The following is a 27,665-nucleotide window of genomic DNA, read 5'->3' as shown; positions in this document are numbered from 1 at the left end:
CAAGTTCATTATTTCTAAATTGGATAAAATAGTACTTAATCAACAGTTGTTCAGTATGCAATTTCCTAATGATGGTGCATCCTTTGCCCAGAGTACAATCCATAGTCACAGGCTGCGGTATAAAGGTATAATTTCCCACTTTGCATGCCCACAGGACATTTCAACATTATTAACTAACTAACTGCTGCTATTGATCCTCGCATTAAGGTTAGATTCTTCTGTCTCAGTTATCAAATTTAACTTAGCTCTGAAGCCCAAAAGGTAAAGATTCTCTTTTAATTGTTGAGGTTAGCATTGACAAACATCTACTTAATAATATATACTTAAAAAAAAAAAAAACCTATTTCTAATTCTGAACTCAACATAAAGACATTAGTGGTATACACCCACTTTAGTATATAACACAACCACACAGTTCAGTATAACACAACCTTGATCAATTGAGGAATTTGGGAAAGAGGTTTTTCTGGTTAACAGCATTTTGGTAACACAAATTTAACACAAAGTCCTTATTATTTTCAACTCTTGTTGAAAGTTCACAATTTTTTTCAAAATGTATTTGTTTCCTTTCCTTCCTTAATAAATATAATAGCAAAAATATAATTGATATTTCTTTGACGATTCATGATACATTGCTTTTTAACAGTCATCTTGTTACACAGTGAAAAGTATAAGAATTTTAGTGTCCAGCAAACAGAGTTCGCATCCCTACACAACTCTGAGACACTGGGCAACTCACTTAACCACTTTGGGTCTTAGTTTACCAAAGTATGAAATGTGAATTGCTGTGGGGATTAAATGAGATAATGTATATAAATCACAATGCCTAGCTTTCTCCTCTCCTCCAAATATGGGAAATGCAAAGTGGAATTAGGAATCCACTGGTGCTGTAAAGAAAGGCATTACTTGTTCAAAAACAAACAAAAAAAAAACTAGTCAGAAGAAAGAGCTGAGGTATGGAGGGAGCAAGTGGAAAGGATAAGCTCCATTTTAAACAGATTAAATTCGAAGTGCGACTCATTGTCCAAGAGAAATGTACAATAAGAAGTGAAAAATAACAAGACTGGAATGTGGGAGAAGGATCAGTGTCAGAGAAAGAACCTACTGAGAGCTCTGGGAATGAATAGGTATTGATTAGGGCATACAAAGAGGAAGAAGCTAGATGGCAGAACTTTTTACAGTGTCATAAAAGAAAACTGGCATTCACTAGAACATGCTGGAATGTGATTAAGATGATAACCGAGGAAAGGCTATGAGGTTTAATGATTATTTGATCCTTCATTGAGCTTTAAGACAGTAGTTTGTAAAGAGTGGTAAAAATTGAAATTAGGTTGCCAGAGCTTAAGGGATAAATATGTAATAATATAGAATATTATTTTAATAAATGTTCCATTGAATGAAAAAAGAGAGAAAGAGTCATGGTTAATAGAATAATGATGGAGTCAACAAAAGGTTTTGGTTTTTTGTTTTCTTGTATTATGAGTGCGATCTGAACGTAGCTATATTTGGCAAAAGAAGGCATTAAAAATTAAGGAAAGATGTGGGAGGACTACTGAAGAAAGAACCAGAGAAGTAAGGATTGGATGTAATCAAGAGCATAGTTCAATAAATTAACTCTAAGAATAACTGATGACTTTGATAGTATGATTTACTAAGAGATCTAGTCAAGATACTTTTTCAATTTTCTTCAATTATCAGTAGCCTAGAAGCAAATGGGGAGGATAGAGAAGTTGAAGAGAGAGAATAAAGAAAGAGGACTCTAAAAATGGTATTGCAGGGAAAGGGGAAAAGCCAATACCAGGCCGTGTAATGGACCTACAGCCTTTGCTTAACCCTCCAGGGGACTCCTGAGTCTAAGTATAACAAGGGATTAGAGGAAAACATTTCTCCATCATCAGCCTTTCTCATTGATCAAGGTGGCTTTCAGAGTCATTAACTTCCACACATTTTCTGGGTTATGCACTTAGAGCAGGTTCTGCATTCTGTGCCATGACTTCAGTGATGCCCCATAGCAGAGAAAGAGAGCAGAAGTATGGCATGAGTTTCTGGTCTGAGGCAAAGCATAATACATCCATACTTATGCAAAGTTGTTCATTGCTTTCAGGAAATAGTCATAGCAATAGCTAGAGTAAGAGGTAGGGCCAAGTGGCATGTGAAGAGATAAAAAACCAGATATCTAATACAGAGGGAAGATAGGGCACATAAGTCAAAAGCTGTGAAGTATGAAAGGCTAAAATATTAAGAAAACAACAAATTAATTAACTCTGGAGTACAAATTGAATAGCCATGTAAGTGCAGCCAGAAAGGGTCACTGTACTGAATAAGAAGAAGAATGTTAGCAAGGATTCAAATGGACTGATGAGGGTGACGAAAATGTCAAGATCTCTGAGATCAGATTTGGGATACAAAAGGTTTTTGGACAAGATGGTAAAATGGGGATTAAATTTACTTTCCCATCAAAAATAGCAAAAAAAAAAAAAAAAAAAAAAAGAACAAAACATTAAAAGTCATGGTTTTACAGACATGGGACATCAGCAACAAAGAACAGAGATTCCTAACAAGTGTAAACACTGCTCAAACTAGCCAAACTACCATAAACAGAAACAGAACAAAAGTTAAGTTAGTAAAGAAAAAGTATCTGTGGAAAATCTTCATTCTGTGAAATAGTCTTTCTGAATCTAGTCTTTGTTTTCTTGCTTTAGCTAAACAGGCTGATGTTTTCTCATTGGTTTAAGAAGCTCTTGGCTGCCTATAAGCCAAATAATATACACTATTTACTTTTGATAAAAAAATAAACTTAAAACTTCACTTGTACGTGTAAAAGTATAATTCTCCTAGATGTAATGAGCAGAGACTATTTAGCACCTCGAATCACTCAAACCTGAAAAATACTGCAGTATGTTAACTGCTTTGTCTATTTGAGCTTGTTAGTTTTTGTAACATATGACCATGGAAAGCAGTCACAGTCACATTTTAGCTACATTTGACAATATCTTTGTAAAATTTTCAATCATGTTTAACCAATCAAGATTTGAAAGTTCTTCTTTGCTTAAGGACCAAATTTATGGTCCCCTTCTAGTAAATGTAGAAAACTTAACCTTATCCCTGACTCATTTCATGACCATTATTTTACTTTTGTCCAATTTCCTCATCTTTGTTACTCTGTGGCATAGTGTATATTTCTCCAAATCATTTTTTGAATGAGGCAGTATATAGAACTGGGAAAACGGTACCTCAAACTGTATAGCATTTGACAGAAACAAGTTATTATTCAACTCAACAACTATTTTGAGTGTCAAATTATGTGTCAAGTGCAGTTTTAGTGAGATAAATAAGTGAACAAAACAAAGATCTCTGTGCCTGTGGAACTGATGTTCTAGTAGGGGAAACAGACAGAATCCATCAACATAATAGGTAAATAATATTATATGTTAAAACTGAGATGTGCCAAGAGAAAAAATTAATAGAGCAAAGTCACGGGCATCAAACATGCTGGGGGTGGGACTTGCGAGTGAAGAGAGTTCCAGGGAGAAGAGTCAGCCAGCACAAAGGTGCCGAGGAAGGGGCATACCTGGCACATGTGAAGAAGTGTGAAGAGGCTGTGTGGCTAGAGTGGGTTGAGTGGGAGGCAGTGCTGTGGAGGATGGAGTCAGAGAAGTAATGGGGACAGATGACAAAGGGCACTGTGGGCTACTATACGGACTTGGATTCTACTTTCAGTAAAGCAGAGAGCCATGGTAGGGTTTAGAGTAGGGGAGTGATATGATATGCCTTATGTTGTTAAAGGATTACTTTGGTTCTATAGAGAATATACTGTAAGGGGTAAGGGTAGAAGTAGGGATATTAGTGGGAAGTTATTGCAGTAATTCAGGTGAGACATGGTGGCTGGGACTATAGTATAATGGAACGAATGTTAGATTTAGATATAGTTTGAAGTTAAAGTTGACAGGATTTTCTGATGAGTTGGCTATGGAATCAGAGAAAAAGAAAAGAGTCCAGGATGACTTCTAGGTGTTTGGCATACACTAGTGGATGGATGAAGTAACTGTCAGCCAAGATGGGAAAAATGCGTGTAGAGACATTTTTGGAGATCATACGTTCAAACTTGACATTTCAGTTTGAGGGTGTCTACTAGAGACCCAAGTGATGATATTAAGTAGGCATCTTGATGTATAAGTCTGGAGTTTGGAAAAAAGTTCTGCACTGAAGATGAAGATATAAATGTCATCGGCATTTATATAGCATATAGAGTGGCGGGAGTGGATCAGATCACTGAGAGAGTAAGTGCAGATAGATAAGATTCCTAGGGCCCTCCAATCCAATATTAATGCCAAACAAAATCCTTAATTACACAACTTTCCCAGGCTCTGACTCATATTTCAAAAGGGTATTGCATTCTTTCTTTCCATAACTGCAAATTCAAAAGGCAATCAACCAACAAATATTTTCTCTGGATTTAAATATGACTTAACACTATCAAAGAACTAAAGCTGCTGTCTTGGTTTGGGTCCCCTGAAAGCAGAGCCGGAATTTCAGTTTCTCCACACTCTTGGTCAAGAGCTGAGCAAGCTTAGAGGGCTTCAGAGAAAGTCTGAGGCAGAAAAGGAAAGAAATTCTGTGGGCATTTGAGGTGAGATGCCTACAGCATGCCCAGTAACTATCACAGTAACTAAAATCTGAGGTGAGTGGGGAGAATGTGATACAGGAGGCACACACACACACACACAAAATGCATGATAGCTTCCAAGTTCCAAAGTCAGCTGCCTCTGGCACCACTCATATCGAATACAATTTGAATGGTGCCCCCTACATTTATTTGAGCAACATGCTAACCATATGCTGGACATAGAAAGGTGAATGAGTTTTGGACCAGATAACTCTAATTATATTGTTAAAAAACTTTCCTATACATTCAGAAAGAATTTAATTTGCAGAAGTAGTTTATTACTGCCTGGGATTCTTTACTTTCTTTTATAATACTATGTCTCAATAATTTTGTTAAAAACAGTAGAGAATGAAATGACTTACTCCCAGTTTACATTATTGCATTTAAAAAGTTGAACCCTCTTCAGTATGCTTTTTATTATGTAGATTAAACCAAATCAATCTCAGTATGGTGAGATACTCTTATAAACTGACTTGATCAAACTTCCCAAATCAAGCTAGTAAAAAAAAAAAAAAAAAAAAGGCAAAACAGTTTTTCCACTCAAATTTTGCAAAATTCAACAACTGATATTTGTAGAGAATTGTCACAGACCCATAAGACATTCTGCAACATTATAAACATTTGACTTTAAGCTCAGTTATTTGTTTCCTCTCCATAAGACACATCAAACAGTTAAAAAAGAAAAAAATTCAATTAAAAACAAAGTTCATTCTTTCTGAAATTTATTTTGCATATTAAATTTATATAATTAACAAAAAATTAGGCTATTTTCTCTTATTTCTCTTACTAGAAAAATCTTTTTCCTAAATCAGACTTAAATATAATTTTCTGCATTATAACAGAAAGAAATACATTTCTAGCAGTAATTCAATTCTGTTGCCTGTCTATCTTTCCTAATTATGGCCCTCTCTACACTGACATATTTTGTTATTCTTGTAAGTCAAGGTTCTTTCATATTTATTGCAATATCCTCCAATTCTGATTTACTGGGGAGACTGAGTTGCTTGTCTAGATTCACCCTAAAAAAAACCCCAGAGAATCAGAGGTAAAATTCAGGAACACAAGAAACTCAAGACAGTCCTGTTGAACAGTCCTTTCCTACTGTGCAAAGTTGGATTTAAATGCACCTACCCTGACCCATTACACTCTTCACCAACCAGTTATCCAGAGATCCACACCCACACAGAGTGAGCTCTGTCTCTGTTCACTTTTCTTCCTGAATATTCAAGCCCCTGTGACTATCTTTATTTGTGTTCTACTCTGCCTACTGCTAATGTTCCACAGACTGATATGCTATACCCAAAGAAACCATGTGCTCCCTAAGTATAGTATCAAAATTGTATTTCTCGAGATACCAGACTCAAACTAGAAAAATATTTAAAGAATATGTTATCATAGGTGTCTTTGGAATCTATAGGAAAATCTGCTTAGAAATCATCTTTGATGGTAATTTGATTTGAAAATTTCAGTTCTGAGGAACTTGAAACATTTACCACGCACAGAAGCATGATTAGCTTTGGTAAGGCTTCAAAATGAAGATGATATTGGAATTATCAGATAAAACAAATAATTCCTGAAGACAAATGGTAAATATGAAAAGCTATTTGCTTTGGCAACAGCGGTTTTTCATGTCATTATATGGGTGATCAAGTATGCTGCCTTGAGCATAAATTTAGAGGACACTGTTAGAAGGTTACAGTAGCAGCACAGGACGTCTGGGAAATCTACAACATTCACCTGTAAACACAAGCTTGTCGAGATAAATTGTGACAACTGTGAACAGTATGTTAACCTATTTGCTTACCTTAATTTTACTTCACTGACATCAGAAAAATACAAAACCTCTAGACATTTTTTACATAAGTATATTTTATATTTATATAAACTAGTAAAAATATAAACTTTATCATGAATGGGTAAGTAAACCATAGTACATTTACTCAATGGACTTCTATGCAACTACTAAAATAGTGTTGAAGAAAACTATGTATGATGTTTAAAATGAATATAATACCAAGTTTTTAGAAAGATCATATATAGACATCTATATAAAAAAACATACGTAAAAAATCAAATGACCTATAAATTTTCAAATGGCTTTTTAAATTTAAGTTTTCTATACATTCCAAAGTTTTTAAATTAACGTGTGATATTTCTATAATAAAAACATAAATATTTTAAAACCCTGGCCCTCTAGATAGGAATGAATAACAAAGTGGATTTTTGCTCCAAATCCCAAAGATCTAATTAACCTGTTGATGCTACAATTATTGAAAAATCACAGACTTCTGAATTAAAACATAAATAATGTTCTGAAAATTAGGTTTTTGTAGCTTTTAATTTTGATATAATTTGACATCTACAGAAAAGCTGCAAGAAATCCAAAATAAATGGATAAAAAAGATGTAATATACACACACATATACTGGAATGTTATTCAGCCATGAGAAAGGAAGATGTCCTGTGATTTTTGACATTTATAAACCTTGAGCGTGTAATGCTAAGTGGGACAAGGCTAACAGAGAAAGACAAGTCATATATGATATCATTTATATATGGAATGTAAAGGTCAAACTTGTAAAAAACAGAGAGTAAAATGGTGGTTACCAGGGAATGAGATGGCGGGAATAAGGTTGATGGTGTTTAAGGGTACAAACCTATAATGAGTAGTAAATAAGCCACAGAGATCTAACGTGCAGTATAATGAATACAGATAATAATATTGTACTATAATGATATAATGTGATCAATATTGCTTTATTGCTAATTATATTACAATATGTAAATGTATCGAAGTAACACTGTATACCTTAAATTTATAAAAAATACCGTATAAAATTTATCAAATAAAAAGGAAATCCCATATATTCTTTACTCAGATTCATTACTTACATTCTACAGCATTCATTTTATCATTCATATGCTCTTGATAGATTTATGAATTTAAATGTATATTTATAAATTTATATCTATAGTATCTTTTCTAAACCATTTGAGAGTAAAGTTAGATATTGTATCCCTTTACCCATAAACACTTCAGTTTGTATGTCTTAAGAAAAGAGCATTCTCATACAAAACCACATTATGATTATTAAAGTTGAGAAATTTAATATCGATAAATACTTTTTATAAATAGTCCATATTAAAATTTCATCGATTTCACAGTAATGTCCTTTGTGTCTATTTTTATCTATCTGGGATGAAATCCAGGATCATGCATTGCATTTAGGTGTCATGTCTCTAGTCTCTGATCTGAAACATGATTAAGACAATAAAGTATTTTGTCTCATCTTCCAAAAAACTTTTCTGAATCAGTTTGTGAGTTTTGATGAGTTTGGGAAGGTTTTTGTTTTACAGACTATGAATCAACAAATTTTTAAGACTGTACCATATAGCAAACACACAGCTGTTAAAAAATGTGTATATTAAATGTATATAATAAATATTAAACTGCGTGTTACTGTTGGCTACATTATTTTATGTTGAATAATAAACTGCAGTACTTTATTCTCCATCATTTAACTAGGAAATGGAGATGATTTTAGTGAATCCATCATTTTTATGCTGTTCTTTGAAACTTTGTATCGCTTATTGATATTCGAGTAAGATTAGAACAGTTAACACTGTTAACAATGTCTTTCTAAATATTTCACCCCATTGGGAGATTTTTAAGAACTTCTATTGAAATAAGTTAGACAACTCAAAATAACCCTCCCAAAACATGCAGAGGTACAGTTTTAAATAATTTGCTTAGACATCCTATCACTTTATTAAATTTGAATTTCAGTTAATAGTGTTATCATTCATAACTAGCCAGATCTGTTTTCACAAAATAGTTTAGCAAATAATAAACAGCATTATTCATTAATTAAAAGTTGTCCTTATAAATAATGTTAAGTATTAATATTTTAAAATTTTTCCTTCAACAAGGTAATATCATCCTTTTCCTGAGAAAGGAATTGCAAATGGAATTAGAAGGTAACATTAGAAAACTTATATGGCAAAATTCTATTTGAATGTCCACTGCCAAAAAGAAAAAAAGAAAAAATTACATTGTATGTACATTGAGAAATTTTGTCATCTACCACAAATGGCAACTTCAATCGCTGCTGATGAAACACTAAAATTTTCTTAAAATATTGTTTTGTTTTATTTTTTGGTTTTCTGAACTGAAGATTCAACTAATGAACAAATTAAAGGGACACTTTTCTCCTACTCTTTTTTTTATTAAAAAATATACATTTTCTTGATCTCTTAAATTGGTATTTCCTTGAAATAAATTATAGAAATGTCAATTTGTAGCCATATTTTTACAACTTGTAGCACATTGTCAAAATGTACCCCAGAAAGTTTTCTCCCTATGTATTATGAAAAAAAATATTGAGTTTCTGATTTAGAAAAGAATGAGTAGAAGTAGGTACTGTAGGTTAAAGGAGAAGTTCTATATTTGAGGTCTTCATAGTCTAAACATTATATAGAAATAACACCATAGTTTTAAGGGGTTTGCTGATTAAGATTCTTGATTGCCAGTAGTATAAAGCTATGTTTTCACAAGAGCAGACATAACATTTGGACAGTTGAGGATTTATATAGAAGTCATGCCTACCCTTTAAGGCCAGTTAAATCTTAAAACTCTTACATTTGACCTAATTTACTAATATTGGACAGTGAGTTGTATTTTCCTCAAGACTGCCCTCATTTGTTATTTGTGGTATTGCAATAAGTTCTGGGAGGATGTGGGTCCGTCCTAGCTTGGAAACCTCACTTGTTTTACCCACTTTTTTCCTCCAGTTGTCAAAAAGATGTCTGGCACAAAATCAGTGCTCAGTAATATTTTTGACAGATGGAATTTCTGACACATAAATTAATCAATGAACCGAATCAGTCGATCATAGACTTCTTGGAGGTGTTGTGGCACTCAGTGGTAGGAACGGGTTCTGACAGAGGAAGATATAGCCTGGACCTTCTCAAGACTAGCTACCTGTGCCTTCCTCCTTCCATTCCACAGGCATGAAGAGAAAAGATGAGTCACAGTCATTGAAAATAACTCAGTTACAAGAAACAAAGAATCGAGTCAGACACTGAGAGTTCAACTTCACTCTAAGTACAAATAATACTCATCTGAAATCATTATTAGGGTAAACATCTCCTTCTTTTCTATACACATATTTGCTTTTTTATTAGAACTGAGGGAACATATTTATCAATCAATGTTAAGAGTTAAAATATTGCAATGAGCTACCCATGGGAAGATAAATTTGTTATTTCATCTATTTAGAATGATGAAGTAATCTGCTTCCAGTCTTAAGATAGATAAAATCACATCTAAAAATTAAGTGGAAAAAGGTACATGCAAATGAGCGGCTTCCACATATTCAGGAGATTTCTGTGCATATTTGGTTCGATATTTATAATATCCACAAGGCGAGAACAGTTAGCAGACTGTGGTTATACTTAGACTGCTATACAAAAAGGTTCCTATTGTTAGGACATGAATATATATTTGCATATCCTAAAATCAAGATTAGATAATACACTTTCATATACTTACATCATGAATGGCTAGCTGTAAAAATAGTTTCAAAATGAAGCCCAGTTCAGAATTTAAAAACTTATAACTCTCACTGTGAATATAGAATTCAACCTTTCCCTATATTTCTATATGCTTACTTATACATATTATATTCACTTTTCTGTTTATACCTAGATTTTTATTTCTCCCAAGTGACTTTACTGGTATTTTTCTTGGAAATACCATCTTAGACCTTATACATATTCTGATGTAAATTATAAAGTTATTAAACACATATGGAAAAAAACACATATGGATTTTTTTGCCTCTCAATAATACATTCAATCTCCACAACACCCATTACATAAGTACTATAAACACAAGGACTAAGTTCTCGACATTCACATTAATATATTAATCATTATAATTTGGGGGATATCATGTGTTATCTGACTTACTCCTCACAACTACCAAGGGGATAGATTTCACTATTCCTGCTTTTTGAATAAAGGAAGAGAGTCTCTGAATGTACAAAAACCTTGCCCAAGTCTCCTGCTAGTAAGTAGAGACAAGATTCAAATCTGTCCGTCTGACACAAAGGCAGCCTGATGCAGTCAGCCCACTGGATTATAAAGTGTTGCCAGTCAGTCACTTGGAATCGTGAACAGTTTCCTCTAGACAAATACACGGCCTGCTGTGTGCACTGGAATGGACATTAAGTGGGAAATAAACTCACTGAGTGTGCTAGTTTGCTGTTACTGCTCTAACAGATTGCCCAAAACTTGGTGTCTAAAAGCAACACAAATTCATCTTGTTTCTTACATGAAATATAATATAGTTATATTCATTCTTATATTTTTGTAGCTCAGAAGTCTGACACGAGCTAAAATGAAGATGTCAGCAGGGCTGCATTTTTTTTTGCCTGAAGATCTAGGGGAGACTTCATTTCCTTTCCTTTTTCAGCTTCTTGAGGCCACCTATGTTCCGTGGCTTGTGAACCCATTGCTTCATCTTCAAAGCCAGAAATGTGGCATTTCTCTAACCCTCGCTGTGTCCTCATTTCTATCCCTGACCACAGCCTGGAAAGGTTCTCTACTTTTCAGGACTCGTGTGATTAGATTAGGCCCACCTGGATAATCCAGAATAATCTTGCCATCTCAAGGCCCATAACTTAATCACATCTGCAAAGTTCCTTTTTGCCATGTGAGGTAACATATTCACAAAGTTGTGAAAATTGGGACATGCACAATTTTGAGAAACCATCTATTCTGCCTTACCATGGTGAGCTAATGTGTGGATGACTAATAGTCAAATTTCCCTGCCAGAGGTTTTTTTAATATTTGGCAGAAAATAATTAACATAAGTGAACCTCTAATTAGCAGTCTAACAATGTAAAATGATGTAAATAAATAAAAATAACAAAGAAAAAATCTAATAAAGTAAATTTCAGCTAGTAGGGGAGATGGAAGATTTTTGGAAGATTGAGTATTACATCTCAGAGTAGGGCCCATTTTAAGGACAAACTGAACTGAAAAAAATTTGGGACCTGGAAATATATTCCTCCACTGGGAAGTAGAGAAGATACTAGATGAAAAAGATAAAAATAGACAGAATATTTGAGGAAAGGGGTAAGCAGAATAAGCACATGCTTCTAACAATGATCATAAAACAACAATATTTTTAAGTGTATGATATGTAACAAATACTATGATTAGAACTTTACATTCATTACTTCATTTAATTGTTATAACAATTCTATGGAGCAGGTGATATTATACCAATTATATATATGACACAAATGAAGTTTAGGGGAATAATTTAGCACAGTGTAAGTAAGTAGTAGATCCAGAATTCAAACCTAAGTTAGCCTTATTCCAAAGACCATGCTCTTAGCTACTGTTGAACTATGGTAGAAATTCAGCTCTGAGATTAGCAACAAGCAAGTCCAAAATGGTTCAGAGAATTTCCCAATAGTTGAAAAGAACATAGTCAAAGATAAATAAGGTAAATGTAATAGTCAATAGTCCGAGAAGACTGGCAGCACTGGACATTCTTCCATTCACAACTTACTCCATCTGCCAGACACATTTACTGACTAGACTCCACTCCCTACAAATGGGACAAATTAAAGAAGATATGAAAATTTAAAATTAGGGAAATGACTGAGACAAACACATATGCCCAGGCAGTTAAATAGAGAATTTTACTACTACAACTAGAGTAAAACTGATTAGGACTAAGTTTCTACAATACAGCAAAACTGAACCAGATCACAAGGCTTAAGTAAGACCAAGAGTAAAAGTAATGATGCTGACTGAGAGAATCTGATGTTCAAGCTCTTTTCAACTGTTCCAAGTTTTGGATTGATACTAGAGACTGATACTGACTTAGACTACAGACAGCCAAAGACTCAAACTTTCCAGTCATGGAACAGAAGAGAGGTAAGACCCAAGCACAACAAAAAAGATGATCATCACAGAGATCATCTCTGAACAGTTTGCTCAGAGCTCAGCATTCCTATATTGTAACTGCTTTCAAAGAGCTTCCCTTATTTTTATTCCAAAACCATTCTCTTTTTAAAATCTCTACTTTTTAAATCTTTTTTCCTCACCATAATAGCACCAGAGTTGGCAAAGCGGGAATTGTCATTTTTAGGTATGGGTCATTTGAAAGTTGAGTTTATTTGGAAATGTATATGAGCTGAAGTCAATCTAAAAGATGAGAGAGGTAAGACTGAAAGGCTGGTAATGTGTCTACATAAAAGAGAAAAGACGTTTCACTAAAGATAGAATTCATACTAAGACAGATGGATTTAAGGAAGACGAGCTTGTCATAAGCTTGTATTTCATCAACCTGGAAATGAACAACCTAGATTTGAAGAGACAGTTATACAGCAATACTTGGTTATTCTGAAACACTGCTACTATACAGATGTCAGATCGTATTAGCTCTCATACAACCACAAATTTCAAGAGATTTGCCAGGAACACAATCTCTGGGCTGTCAGCACAATTTTAAATCATGTCATTTCAACACATTGTTGTTAGTCTTTACAAGTCCTTTGTTTAATACGGGCCTAGGTCTAAAGAAAGAATTTAAATCACTTTATATTTTAACAGGATTTTTAACAGTCATATATAGTTTTTCTCTAAGAGATCAGCACTGCGTCTTAGCCCCTCTCTCCAAATGGGACACAAGAGTATAATAGATGTGAGAATTTCAAGTCTTTTTCTAGATTTACCATAGTGCATTAAGTAAATTTTATCTTTGAGGTGCATCTTTTTCTGTGTTCTATATCCCATTTTCCCCGTCAGGCAACTAATTTCCTCCTGTTGTGTTTCACTTCTAAATATTCTTCCTATTGTGCTTCTCAATGCAGCACTGCTTGTTACAGATTTTTGCTGTCCCATCTTCCTTCCAATCCATGTAGAATTCATTTTCCAAAAGTTCTAGTTTAAAAAATTTGTTATTCTAATATGATAAAAATATGTGTGACAAAGTGCTATTGACCAATAGTACTTTACATATATCACTGATGTCTGTTTATATATGTGCATGTGTTTTTTTGTTTGTTTATTCACTTATTTAACTACATCTATGAACACTTATTATGTGCCATGTATTGTGCTAGAAGTTTTACATGCTTTATCTCATTTTTTAGAGTCTTCAATACCTTCTTTACCTTTGGTCCCAGAGCTATATGTGGTCATTCCTTATTTCATGGATACCTTCTCAAGAACAATGAAAACAACTGCCCATATGAATTGCCTGGATACTATGATTAAAAGACTTAATATATTAAAACACAGAGATATGCAGTATATATCTAATAGTCAATGAAAAATACAAAGAATGTTAGGATAGCCCTTGGTAGAGGACCCTGGTGAGTTCTAACTTGTATTCTTGGTCAGATCGTTGTATTTTTTTCTTTATATAGGATGAGGAGTGAATAATGTTGGATTTTCATGCAACTTGACAATACAACTAGGAAAGGTATTTTGGTCAAAGAGTACTTTACTGACTTCAAATTATAAGGTGTAGCTAGCTTTCCGCTCTGTCATTGAAGAAGGTCAGTTCTGGTTAAGTATCTGCTGAGGTCAAAGCTGAATCTTTTCCATGGCTGCAGTGTGTACATGAAAATTAGACTTATGCAGACAAGCAGCCTTTCTTAGAGAGAGTAGGTCCAGTGAAAAACATTGGCTTTCAAAATAAGGAAGAAAGTAGGAGGTGTGCAAATTAAATAAAGATAAGTTGTTAAAGGTTAACTAGTTTTTCCTGGTGGTGTTATAAGCAAATGGTATAGTCATTCCCTGGCTCTACAATATTTAGATGTTTTATTTCAGTCACATAGTGGGAGCTGAGAACAAATGTGGGTAAACCAGAAACAAAATACCTTCACAGAACATAAGCTAAAACCTATTCCCTTAATCCTTCAGTACTGAATCATATGTTATGTCTGGACCATAAATGTGAAGAATGCCAAAGTAGCCCTGGCATTGCCAGGCTTGGCTACATATACACACGAGGAAAAGCATACCCATCCTGAATATATTATCACCATTGCTTTGTATTAGTTTTCTATTGCTGTATAATAAATTTCTAGAAAGTTGGGGGCTTAAAACACCTATTTATTATTTCTTAGTCCTGTTGATCAGAAGTCTGGACACAGTGAAATTGAGTTCTCTGCTCAAGGTCTCATTAGACTGAAATCAACATTTTGGCCAAGCTGTATTCTCATCTGGAGCTCATGGTCCTCTTCCAAGTATATTCAGGCTGTTGGAAGAATTTAGTTCCTTGCAGTTGTAGAACTGAGGTCCCTGTTTTCTTTCTGGCTGCCCTTAGCTCTTAGCTCTTACTGGCTACACTCAGGTCCTAGCCACGTGGCCCTTTCAAAACAAGGTAGTTTATTTCTTCAAAGCCAGGGCTAGAATCTCTCTCCAGTCTGCTGCTGTGGGAAGGAGTCTTATTTAAGACTAATGTAATCAAATGAGTGACTATACCATCACCCTCGCTACACAACACAGCCTGATTGAGGGAATGACTGCCTTAGTGTATCCACAGGTCTCACACTAAGGGGAGGGGACAGTACAGCGCATATGGGAGCAGAAGTCCATCTCAGAGTTATGCTTACAACTGTTACTCAGAACAAGGGCTGAACTTTGTCAACTATGTGACTAAAGAGAGAGCAAAATGTTACTCACCTCTGGAAGCTAGGAGTTAAATATAAACAGTCTCAAGACCAACAATAGTGCTTTTCAAGAGAAAAAGAAGAGAACCTATAAATATTCAAAATTCCAAAAAAAAGATATTCAGGTCTCAATCTCAATGTACCCTTTGAACAATTTGCCTGGCAAAGATGCAAATTCCTACACAGAGCAATAATAAAGCTGGCAGAGATTTGTGAATGGCTATCTAAAAGATGCTTATTCCTTATTTTTAGGAACCCTAAATCTTAACTTCCCATAAAACCATTCCCTTTACCACTATCTCCTTCTTCTCAGTTATTCTAGTCAATAGCTGGCTATAAACCAACATGCTAACAACACATTTTCTACAGATGGAGTGAAAAAAAAATCAATATTCGACATGTAATATTAACATTTTCTGGATTAGGAATAAGACAACCAGGTGACCAAATTTTGATTCTGGGGTATAAACCCTGTATAATCACTTCTCCATGAATATGGGTGTACCTTCAAATATGATAGGATCGTTCTTCCTTTGATTAGGTTACATTATATGGCAAAATGATGGGACAGTCACTCCCATGATTACATTATGTTATGTAAGACTACATCTGAGCAGACTGTGGAAGATTCTCTTGCTAGCCTTAAAGAAGTAAATTGCAATGTTGTGAGAGGAATACATTGCTAGGACTTAAGGAGACTTTTAAGAGCTGAAAGTAAGCCTAAGCTGACATCTACTAAGAAAATAGGGATCTCAGGCATACAGTTGCAAGAAAATGAATTCTGCCAATGACCTGAATTGAGCTTGGAAGAAGATCCTGAGCTTCAGATCAGATCACATGTCAGGTGATACCGAATTTTGGCCTGGTGAGACCCTCAGCACGGGACCAGGCTAATATCTGACTGAAAGGCTAACCAATGAAAACTGTATGATAATAAATATGTGTTGCTTTAAGCTGTTAACTTTGTGGTAATTCTTTACACAGTACAGAAAACTAATATATAAAAAAATTGATAAATAAATACAATAAACATCTAGCAAAATTAGTTTTAGAAACTTTCTGCAGCGAGATCTCAGTACTAAATCCCAGTTGGTCTTACCGAGTAGTTACAAATTTTTGACTTTTAAAATGTATTTAAAACTAAAATACACCTAATATAAACACAATCTGAGATACTACAGAGTACTGTAGATAATAAACCAAAGCAAAACTCCTTAAATTATGAAAGAATGCCAAACAAGTGGAGATTTAACCATATAATTCCTACAAAGTTTAAAGACAATCTGAATAACTAATAATGGTAGATATGTATATCAAATATATACACAGAAGCAAAGAGCACTTACTCTGAAAGTTGTTCACAGAGAAGCCTTGAGGATGATAGAATCCTGCTTTACAAATGCACTGATAGGCTCCAAGCACAAATCCTCGGCCTTTAATTGGCATACACTATGAAAAAGAAAAAACAGCAATATAGTTGATCAGAGGTTGTTTCACAGTATCCGTCATTGCAAATGGTAACAGAACTCACACATTTCCTAGATATAAAATATCTAATTTTTGAACTTTTATTTTAGGTTTGTTTGCCAACAGACATTTTTTAGAAGTAGCAAACTGAGTTTCCTTTCTAAATATATGCCATTACAGCTGCAGTTACCACACATGTTTAACTCATTCAGTTGCCATAGGGAGTAATTACTAGATGTAGTTTTTATTTTTAATGCCTCACATATCATCTTATTGCTTTAAAAGATATTTCCAAAGCCTATAAGAATATGTTAAAAGTGATTCCATGCTAAAAATCTCTATCAAAGAAAAGGTAAGTAGCTAAGTAGATGAATAGATATATAGAAGCTGAGATGTGAAATTGCTTTCATGGATTAAGTACTCATCAAATTTCATTCTTGGAACACAAGTACACAATAGATAGAAAAAAACAAAGCAAAAAAATTATAATGTAAATTTAGAAGAGAAAAAAAGAAAAGATGACTTAAAGATCCCAAGGGCTCTTACTTAAAATCTTTTACATAGATAAATATGCTACATGTACCTAAACAAAAAGAAAAACAATGATCGTCTTTCCAAATAGGTCACATCAATAGATAAATGGACATCACCCAAAAGCTTAATCTTGGCTTCTTTCAAGAATATCAATTAACCCCATCAAAACTCAACTTAACACATTTCATTTCTGCTATATTGAATTACATAAGAACAAATAACTCCTATGAAAATACAAACAGCAAATCAGTAAGACAGGGGTGTTTTAAGAATCTAAACAACACTGAAATTTCTTTTCTGATATCTCTGTATGAAGATCCCACCCCTTTGCCTTTTTGCCACTATAATCTATTAATCTAATCTATAATCTAGTAAATGTGGGTTATAAAATATCCCTCTAATATAGAGGCCCATGAGAGAAAACTCCAAATAATTCAAATAATAATTTAACAATCTAAGCTTATGTGATTAGTGTTAAGATCAATATTATATATTATGAAAACTCTAGCAAATAGAAAAATGTTTAAATATAAGATAGTAAGAGCTAATACATGTTCTAAATACACAGAGATATATAAGAAAAAATTTTAAAAGAATTTCTTGAATATTTTATTTCATTAAAATCTCCCTTTTTTTTTTCATCCAATATACTTATATCCAATTATATTCTGCCATTGGAAACACAGTCCTTGACTCAGAGCCAAATAAAAGGATAGATAAATACAAGGCAATTCAACTGTGTTGGCAAGTATTTATGAAATACTCCTGTGTACCTAGAAAATTTCTATAGAACCTAATTAAAATAACACATACCAATTATAAATATTCAGTTATACAATAGGTCAGATCATATTTCTGAACTATATAAATAAAAAGGTAATTATAACATTTACTTTGGAGAAACACCAGTATTATGTAAAGAGTATATTTTTTGAGGCCAGTCAGGAAGTACAGATTTAAATTTGACTGTATCACTCACTAGCTATGTGAATTGAGCTGTTCTCTTAACTTCTCTGAGTCTTATTTATTTTTTTTAATTTGTAAGAATAATCATTTAGTCAGAGTGAGGTACAGTTTGAAGAAGGAAAACCACCAAGATGTCCTAACAGATTAAATGTATGGTATAAGAGGAAGAGAATATAGGATGACTTCAAGGTTTTTGGCCTGAACAATCTTAAATATGGAGTTACCATCATTATGCTGGGAAAGGCTGCAAGTGGAGAAGATTTGAGGGAAAGAACAGAAGTTCAGTTTTGCAAATGCTAAGTGTGAAGTGCCTGTTTGAAATTTAATTCTAGACATCAAATAGGCAGACTGCTCAAGTAGTATGGCGATTAGGAGAGATGTCTGGTCTGATAAGACTGGATATCTGAGACAATGAAGGACATAGGCCCAAAGTGGTGAGACTCAGGATGTTCAAATCCTAAAAGGTTAGAGAAAAAGGAAGAAGCAGAGAATACTGAGAAGGGTAATTCGGTGCAGTATCACTATTTCATTAACTAGATTGTGGTACTATGAGCATAACATCAAATTTTTCATGATTTGCATTTATTAAACATTCACAAAGACTAATCCAGGTTAACTAAGTTTTAGATACTAAGATTACAATAACATACTTTAAATATTTTGCCTTACTGGAATTTGGAGGTTAATGCTATTCATTGAAACAGCATTAATTCCCAGATAACATGATTCGGCATTGCAACAATGACTCAGTGGAAAATTTAAGTGTTTAAGGCAGATCTGAAAGTTTATTGGAATAAGAATATCTCTTTGCTCTAACCTAACTCTAGAGGTGAAAGAAAGATGAAGTTTTGAAAAAATCCAGTTGATCAGATAAATATTGCCAGATATAAAGTCCCTTGAACTTAAAAAAAAAAGTGCTCCATAATTTTATTATGGAAAATACAGTGGTATGAATTATTAATTACTTCGAACTCTTTGTTCTATTCTTAAATTATCTTATATTCTCAAAAGAAAGAAAAAAAGGTCAGTAAAATACAATGAAAAAATATCCTGCTGTACTTACTCCAAGAATGTGGGGCATGCATGGAACCTAACGTGCTATTGCTTACATACACTTGGCTTAGAGTATTTGAGTGATCTTGGCTTATTTTTCTTTTAATGATTGTAAGTTTGCGCTCAGCTTGCCATACATTCTTGCTCCAAACCACCACCACCATTCCATAGCTACTCTAACTCTGCCAACTCCCAATCAAACTTAAATGTGTTCAAGATTAGGCAATTAGTTTAGTATCAAGCTAGTTTTTAAGAAATCTCCATGAGTATGGTGACTACTCAACAAACATTTAGAATATTTGGACTGAGGAGCTACTTTTTAAATTTTTTCTCCTTAGGGATTTAGAATATAAATATAGATCCTCACTTAATACAGGAGAAAATCTTCAAAATTTTACTCTAATTTAACATGCATTTAAGATACTAATTTTAAAAACTGGACATATTTATTTTAGAGCCTCAAGTCTAAAACTTTATAGACATCTAAGAGGGTATAAATGGGGAAAGCAGCACTTCTTCTTCCATGAGACTAGTTGTTCCATGGTATCCTCTGATATACATTAAACATTTTATATTGTTATAGTACCCCTGTGAGGAAGGTAACTGCCCACAAGATTAGATGCCCTCTTTGATGACCCTTACCAAGCCATCAGGAGAAATTTACCAAGGAGCGCTCTTAAGAACCCATAAAGTCAGGGTCTGAGAAGTAATCCAGATTCAGATGGGAAGCTATGGTGGTCAAGAGTTTATAGCAAAATTGGTAGATTCCTAGAAATATACAACCTACCAAGTGTGAGTCATGAAGAAATAAAAAATCTAAAATAAATAAAAGAACTTATTAGTAAGTTCTAGTAAGAGATCAAATCATAATCAAAAACCTCCCAACAGAGAAAATCCCAGGACCAGATAGCTTCAATGTATAATTCTACCAAATATTTAAATAATACCAATACTCCTCAAGCTCTTCCAAAAAATTGGAGAACACTTTCTAACTCATTTTATGAGGCCAGCATTACCCTAATACCAAAGCCAGACAAAACTACTACAAGGAAAAAAAAAGAAACTACAGACCAATAATCTTGAATAATATGGATATGAAAATCTTCAATAAAATACTAGCAAACCAAATGCAAGTGCATTAAAGAAACATACACCATAACCAAGTGGGATTGGAATTCAAGGATGGTTCAACTTACAAAAATCAATCAATGTAATATACCACATCAACAGAATGGACCAAACAACACAATCATTTCAAATAATGCAGAAAAAGCTTTTGACAAAATTCAATACTCTTTTGTGATTAAAAGGAAACTCAAAAAAACTAGGAAGAAGAAAAATACTTCAACTTAATAATGGCCACATATGAAAAGCCTAGAGCCAACATCATACTCAATGGTGAAAGACTGAAAGCATTTCCTCTAACATCAGGAACAAGGAAAGGATTCCTATTGTCACTACTATTCAGTGTAGCACTGTAAGTCCTAGCCATAGCAATTAGGCAAGAAAAAAGATATTAAAGGTATTCAAAAAGAAAAGGAAGAAGCACAATTATTTGTGTTTGTAGAGAACATGGTCTTATATGTAGAAAACCGTAAAAATTTCATACATACACACACACAAAATAAACTGTTAGGACTAATAAATATATTTTGCTAAGTTTCAAGATACAAAGTCAACATATGAAATTGATTGTTTCTATATACTAACAATAAATAATCCAGAAAGAAAATTGTTTTAAAATCCCATTTAAATAACTTCAAAAAGAATAAAATACTCAGGAATAAACTTAACCAAGGAAGTGAAAGACTGGTAAATTGAAAATAAAGCATTGTTGAAAGAAAATAAATAAGACACAAACAAATGAAATGATATCAGTGTTTATGAATTGGAAGACTCATTATTCAAATACCTATACTACCCATCGCAATCCCTACCAAAATCCCTAAAAAATCCCAGTGTCAATTTTTGCAGAAATAGCATAAAACTATTTTTAGAGTCATGTGGAATCTCAAGGACCCCAAATAGCCAAAACAATTTTTTAAAAAAATGAACAAAGTTGGAGATCTCACACTTCTGTATTTTGAACATATCACAAAGTGATGGTAATTTAAATGCTCTGGTACTGGCATGGAGGCAGACATATAGAATGGTACAGAATAGAGAGCCCAACGATAAACCCTCATATATAATGGTCAAAGGATGTTTGCAAGGATGCCAAGACCAAGTAACAGAAGATAGAACAGTCTCTTTAACAAATGGTGTTGAGAAAACTGGATAGCCACATGTAAAAGAATGAAGTTGGACCTTTCTTTACCTTACACCATATACAAATATTAACTCAAAATGGATTAAAGATCTAAGCATAATGCCTAAAACCACTGAAACTCTAAGAAGAAAAGAGAGGAAAACAATTACATTGAATTTGGGAATAAGTTCTCAGATATGACACCAAAAGCACAGGCAACAAAAACAAAAACAGACAGATGGGACTACACCAAACTTAAAAACTTTTGTGAATCAAAGAATACAATCAACAGAGTGAAAAGGCAACCTATGCAATGAGAGAAAAGATTGAAAACTATATAACTTATGAGGAGTTAATATCCAGAATATAAAAAGAACTCCTACAACAACAACAACAACAACAACAAAACTCACAAATAACATGATTTAAAAATGGGCAAAAGATTTGAATAGACATTTCTCCAAAGAAGATGTACAAATGGCCAACAAGTGCATGAAAAGATTCTCAACATCAGTAAATAGAGAACGCAAATCAAAAGCACAGTGAAGTATTCCTATACCCATTATGATGGTTACTATTAGTAAAATAACAAATGTTGGTGAGGATGTGGAGAAATTGGAATACTTGTGCACTGTCGGCAGGAATATAAAACAGTGTAGTCACTTATGGAAACAATTATGGAAGTTCCTCAAGAATTTTTTTAAATTGCCATCTGATCCAGTAATCTTATCTCTGGTATATATACAAAGGACTTGAAAGCAGGGTCTTGAAGAGATATTTTAACACTCATGTTCGTCACAGCTTTATTTACAACAGCCAAGAGCTAGAAGCATTCTAAATGTTCATCAATGATTAAAGAAAATGTGGTATATACATACAATGTAATTATTACTCAGCCTGAAAAAAGAAGGAAATCCTGTCACATGCTACAATACAGTACAACCTTGAGAACATTATGCTAAGCCAGTCACAAAAAGACCAATATTCTGATTTTACTCATGTGTAGTATCTAAAGTAATTAAATTCATAGATAAAGAAAGAATGGTGGTTGCCAGGGGCTGGAGAACAGGGGAAATAAAGGGTTGTTTAATGGGCACAGAGTTTCAGCTTTGCAAGATGAAAAATTCTTGAGATCTGTTACACAATAATGTGAATAGAGTTAACATTACTGAACTGCATGCTTAAATATGGTTAAGATGGTAAATTTCATGTTATGTATTTTTACCACAATTAAAAATATCTTAATAGTTTAGAGCAAAATGGTCTTTCTTCCTCAATGATGTGTATGTAAACAGTACGGGTTATATTGCAACACATAATTGGCATGACATGTAATTCATCTAAACTCCTGGTAAATATAATTGCAGAGCAAAACCTGGCCAGCCTGACAGTCATAAATATTTTATACAGAGATGTCTCTGAGCAGTGGAATGGCTAAAATAAAGGCAAAAATTAGATATATAGAGGGGAAGTTTTGTTTGGCATTTAATGGAAACAATGCTTGTGCCTATGGATCACATTTCCCTATAATTCTGGGGGGAAAATTTATTTGTATGGAAAGGAGGAGGTAAAAAAAATTGCAAATACAATAAAATTTATAAAATTCAAAATCTTCTAGAAATGGATCTTTAAATACCTTTTTTTCTTCTTTTTTTACTTTGTTTTTGAATCTTCATAAAATATAAAATATTTCTAGCTTCTCTGAACTGAACACTATGAACAGAATTCAACATTTCTTCAGGAGTCAGAATCATTACTTTGAACAATAGATACTGAACTGTGCTGAAACACACTAATGCCCACTAGAGCTATCGAAGGTTTATGGCTATTTTCTCATATGCGAAATAGCCCGGACTGCAGTACTTTTTGAGTTCTCATGCTTAGTTTTTATGCTTTATTTTCTTTTTCCTTCTTTATTTTGAGCTACTAGTTGTCATATTTTAATTATAAAATATGGATTTTCTTCTAAAAGTGTCTTTTCCCTTCTAAATTATGGTTATAATTGCCTGTATATATGAAAACTAGATCACCAGAATATAAACCAATAGTATATGAGATAAGAAATAACATAGTAAGAGTAAATAAGATAATAAATAGTTCAAATTTACTGAGTGTTTACTATATGCTAGGCACTGTTATAAGGACTGTACAAGTATTAACATATTTAATTCCATATCAATTCTATTATTATCTCCATCTTAATGATGAGAATATTAAGGTACAGACTGCTAAAGTAACTTACTCAAAGTCACACAGCTAATAACTGGCAGAACTAAGATTCCACCCTACTGTTCCAGCCCCAAGGAGAGTAAAGAATGACTACTCGGCACAAAGTATGGGGACAGAGTATAATTCTACACACAGAAGCAGATGCTACTTTGGTCACTTTGGCATCTACTTTTATTGTTCCAAGACTTTTATTTTTCTATTCTTGGTTTCAGGCAATATTCCAAATGGATCAGTATGCTGGATCATTAAGCTTCAGGTAAGTGTACATTTTAATTTTAAAATATATTATATATATAATATATTTTAAGAAACACAGTTAATTCCTACACCTGTTACAAATTTTAAAATTAAGCCTTTCTCTTCCCAACACAGAGTTCTCAACTGGAATCTTAAAAAATGAATCTTCATTTTGGAGCATTCAAGTGGAGTATATCTTCTCTACCTGAATTCTCGAAAACAGCAGCCCCTCTGTGTCTAAAGAGAATCATGAAGTCAGTTAACAGATGCTCAGTCCCAAGCTAAACTCAGCAAGCATAGCAATAGGAATCAGAGGCTTTCATGGCAGTCTAGATTGTCAGTTCTTCCACTGGTAGCAAAAACATGGCTCTGCTCTGCTTTGACAGAAGACTTATCTACTTCCAGAAAGGATTTCCTGCTATACTGAATTTATTGAGCCTCATTCAAAAAGCAGATGGCAATACCACAGAGGCATAAAAAAAGATGAAAAGCTTGATACTGGCAAGATGAAGTAGTAACTGGGTCTACTAGAATATTTTTAAAAGACAGCAGCTTTTGTTTTTCTTTTACTCCTTCTATATAACTTGTGAAGTAATACTGTGAAATGTTGAATCTGTTAGTCTGGGAGTGAGTTAAGGGGGACTTGGTACTAAAATAGGTTAATTACACTAATATCCAGTAGCTCTTCACAACTATTTACAAGTTTATTAAAACAAAAGGAAAACACTCAAACAGAGGAAATCTAAAAGGCCTGCAGGCAATGATAGGGTACACATCACCCACATATTTCATCAAACAATTTTCCAGAAAAACAAGAACTCATGAATAAGAAATAATGCAGTATTTCACCAGGGAAAAAAAGAACTACATTGTGTCTCTATTATTCATTAGCTGCCAGAACCTGGATGAACTGGAGCAAGGCAGCGGCAGGGTGGGGTGGTGAGCGAGAGGATGTTTTCTTTCATGATATAGTTAAAGTTAAAAAAGAAACTGTTTTCTATTATTAATTTTTGAAATGTTTTTGTTATATTCAGTGAAGCTAGCTCTCACAAAACAAGGCTAAAGGATGACAACGCAGCAGCTGGCATGGACACATTACAAGTCTACAAACTTCACAGTGACACATAGCAAGATGCTTTGTGGCGTTTGAAACTGACTCAGGAAAATGTCAGGATTATATCTCATTGACTAAGCAAGCCCATTATTCTATTTCCTACAGAAATAGCTCCAAAGGCTTGAAAATCTAAGTACTTAATGTGCTCAACGCTTTTTAAAAATGAAACACTGCCCTTCACTAACCACAAACTTACTGTGATGCTCTTGAAACCCTGTGCTTTTTGTGGTCACAGTTCATAAACACTGGGGACTTCTTTTTCATTCTTTTCTTAATTAAGCTCCTGCTTACTGAACCCCATTGTATTCTATTTGCTGCATCAACAAAGAGGAACAAAGCCATAGTCTAGCCCTAAGAGAATTTACAACCCACAAGCATAAAAGCAAAATCAGAGCTGCTATATAGTGCTCTATTCTGTTTTGAGTAGTCCATCTTTAGACATTTTTCTAGAATCAATTGTTTATTAGAATACAAATTGCTATACTAAGAATAGAGGGTAAGAGAAGAATACATATTTCAATTTTAGAAAATTCAAAAACATGTAAAATTGTTATAAAGTACTGCTTAAGGACACACAGATATGTGAAAGTATAAAGAATAGAAATAAAAAACAAAATTCAGGATAATGATTACCTCTTGGTAGAGCAGATAGGTATAGGATGAAGGGAGAGCATATAGGGGGTTTCTGTGGTACTGGTAACAATTTATTTTTCAAGTTGAATGGTGGGTACAATTTTCTTCACTGCAATATCTACAACTCTTAACACAATGCCTGGCATATAAGAGGTACTTGATAAAAAGTATTGAAATGAGGGAAGGTAGAAAGGAAGGAAGGAGAGAAGGAAACTGATTTTAGCTTCTGGCTATGATACATTACCTTGTAGAAGACTGAAGTTCCCACCAAAAACAATTAGAGCATGTAGATAAAATAAATGGATGAACGAATGGAAGGAAGAAAGGAAATCTACTCATGTGGAGGCATCAGAAAGTGGCCAATAGAGCCAAAATTGAGCAGCCAAAAATCTGAGAAATAAGGGAAATTCATAGAAGTTCTGCATTTTGCATTTCGGTATCAAACTGAGTATGTGATGATATGAGGCACTGGGGGAAAACTGAGACTCCAGACAGATGGAAGCTGGTAAGAGGCAGAGTAGACAGCAAAACTTTGGTAATCACATAGGTCTGAGGAGAAAAAAATTAAGTTTGGGGCTGCAAAAATACTCAAGTCTTAAGGACAGAAATCTCAGAGAGAATCGAAGTGCAAATAAGTGAAACTGAACCTCAAAAATCTTTATTGAATTCTTAAGCAGTCTAGAGTGAAAGTCAAAGAGGCAAAGTAGAAGCTAAAGAGAAACGGAGTTGAGTTTTTGGCAGTATCACAGTGTTAAGCTCCTAAATTGGAGTTTAGAACTCTCCAAGGATGAAGAGCCCAGTAAATACCCAAGGGTCTCAGTGAGCCCCCTAGAATACTACACCCTATAATAGGAGTGAATAAAGTATAACTTGAAGCTGTCACAGACTACTATTCATCTTTGGGACAGCTCAAGTACTGGTTGGATTAATATGATCTATCTCTATCTAGTTACTCATCAGAGACAGGGTAAAGTCTCTCTGAAAGAAGGTAATGCATCCAAAACCACTAGAACAACACAATGCCTGGCATGCAATCTTAAATTACAAACACAGAATCTTTGGAAAATGGCGGAGTGAGAGACATCTCCAGATCTCTCCCCTTGAAACAACAATAAGCTGAACATCTAAAACGCCATACCAGCATGTCTGAGTGTGGGATCTGCACATAAGACCTATTACAGGTCAGAACCCTGGATGGCTGGTGGTGGACTGGGAGAAATAAAGAAGCTGCCTCTTGCAGCCAGAGCTCCCTGTAGGAGGAGGGGGAGGGGAGAAGGTACGGTGAGTTTCCTGAACAGCCCTACCCGAGAGTGCTGTGAGCTCCACACGGTGGGCAGCAGGGCCCAGTCATCAGAGCAGAAAGCAGAGAAGTGGACAGCAGAGAAACAATAGTTGATTTTTACCTACCAAGGTTGTAAAACTGAGGCTGTGCTGCAGCCCCCATCCCCCAACCCATAGGGCCCCTCCCCGTGTACCCTCAGACTGATCACCGTGGAGCCCAAGGGGAATCTGAGCAAATGCTACAGAAACTGTCGCTAACACTGACAGGAACTGAGACTGAGGGTAGCAAGTATAATTAAACATCTATAAGGAAAAAAAATACATTATTAAGACTACATAAAGCAGAGTTCCAAGAGGCTTAGATGCCACTTACTGGAAACCAAAAGAAAAACACCTTCTTTGCAACAGGCTAGGGACCATTATATAATAAATCTTTCTAGAAAAAAAAGCAGAATACATTTCCATTAATGCCCAGGCAGAGAAATAGTTCATTAAACACCATGTACAACTAAGGTGACAAGGCATCTCAGAAAGACA

General features: G+C 34.2%; 1 protein-coding gene across 1 annotated transcript in view; it reads right to left on the bottom strand.

Annotated features, from left to right (window-relative positions):
- Positions 1-27,665, bottom strand: part of GPR158 (G protein-coupled receptor 158) — a 318,792-nt gene that overhangs the window by 127,980 nt on the left and 163,147 nt on the right. Inside the window, 1 exon segment of the mRNA XM_006907013.2 lies at positions 16,713-16,815. Coding sequence (XP_006907075.2) covers positions 16,713-16,815 — 103 coding nt within the window.

This window comes from Pteropus alecto, unplaced genomic scaffold, assembly GCF_000325575.1.
Source record: "Pteropus alecto unplaced genomic scaffold, ASM32557v1 scaffold11, whole genome shotgun sequence".
Taxonomy (NCBI): domain Eukaryota; kingdom Metazoa; phylum Chordata; class Mammalia; order Chiroptera; family Pteropodidae; genus Pteropus; species Pteropus alecto.
This window is presented reverse-complemented; position numbering and strand designations above follow the sequence as displayed.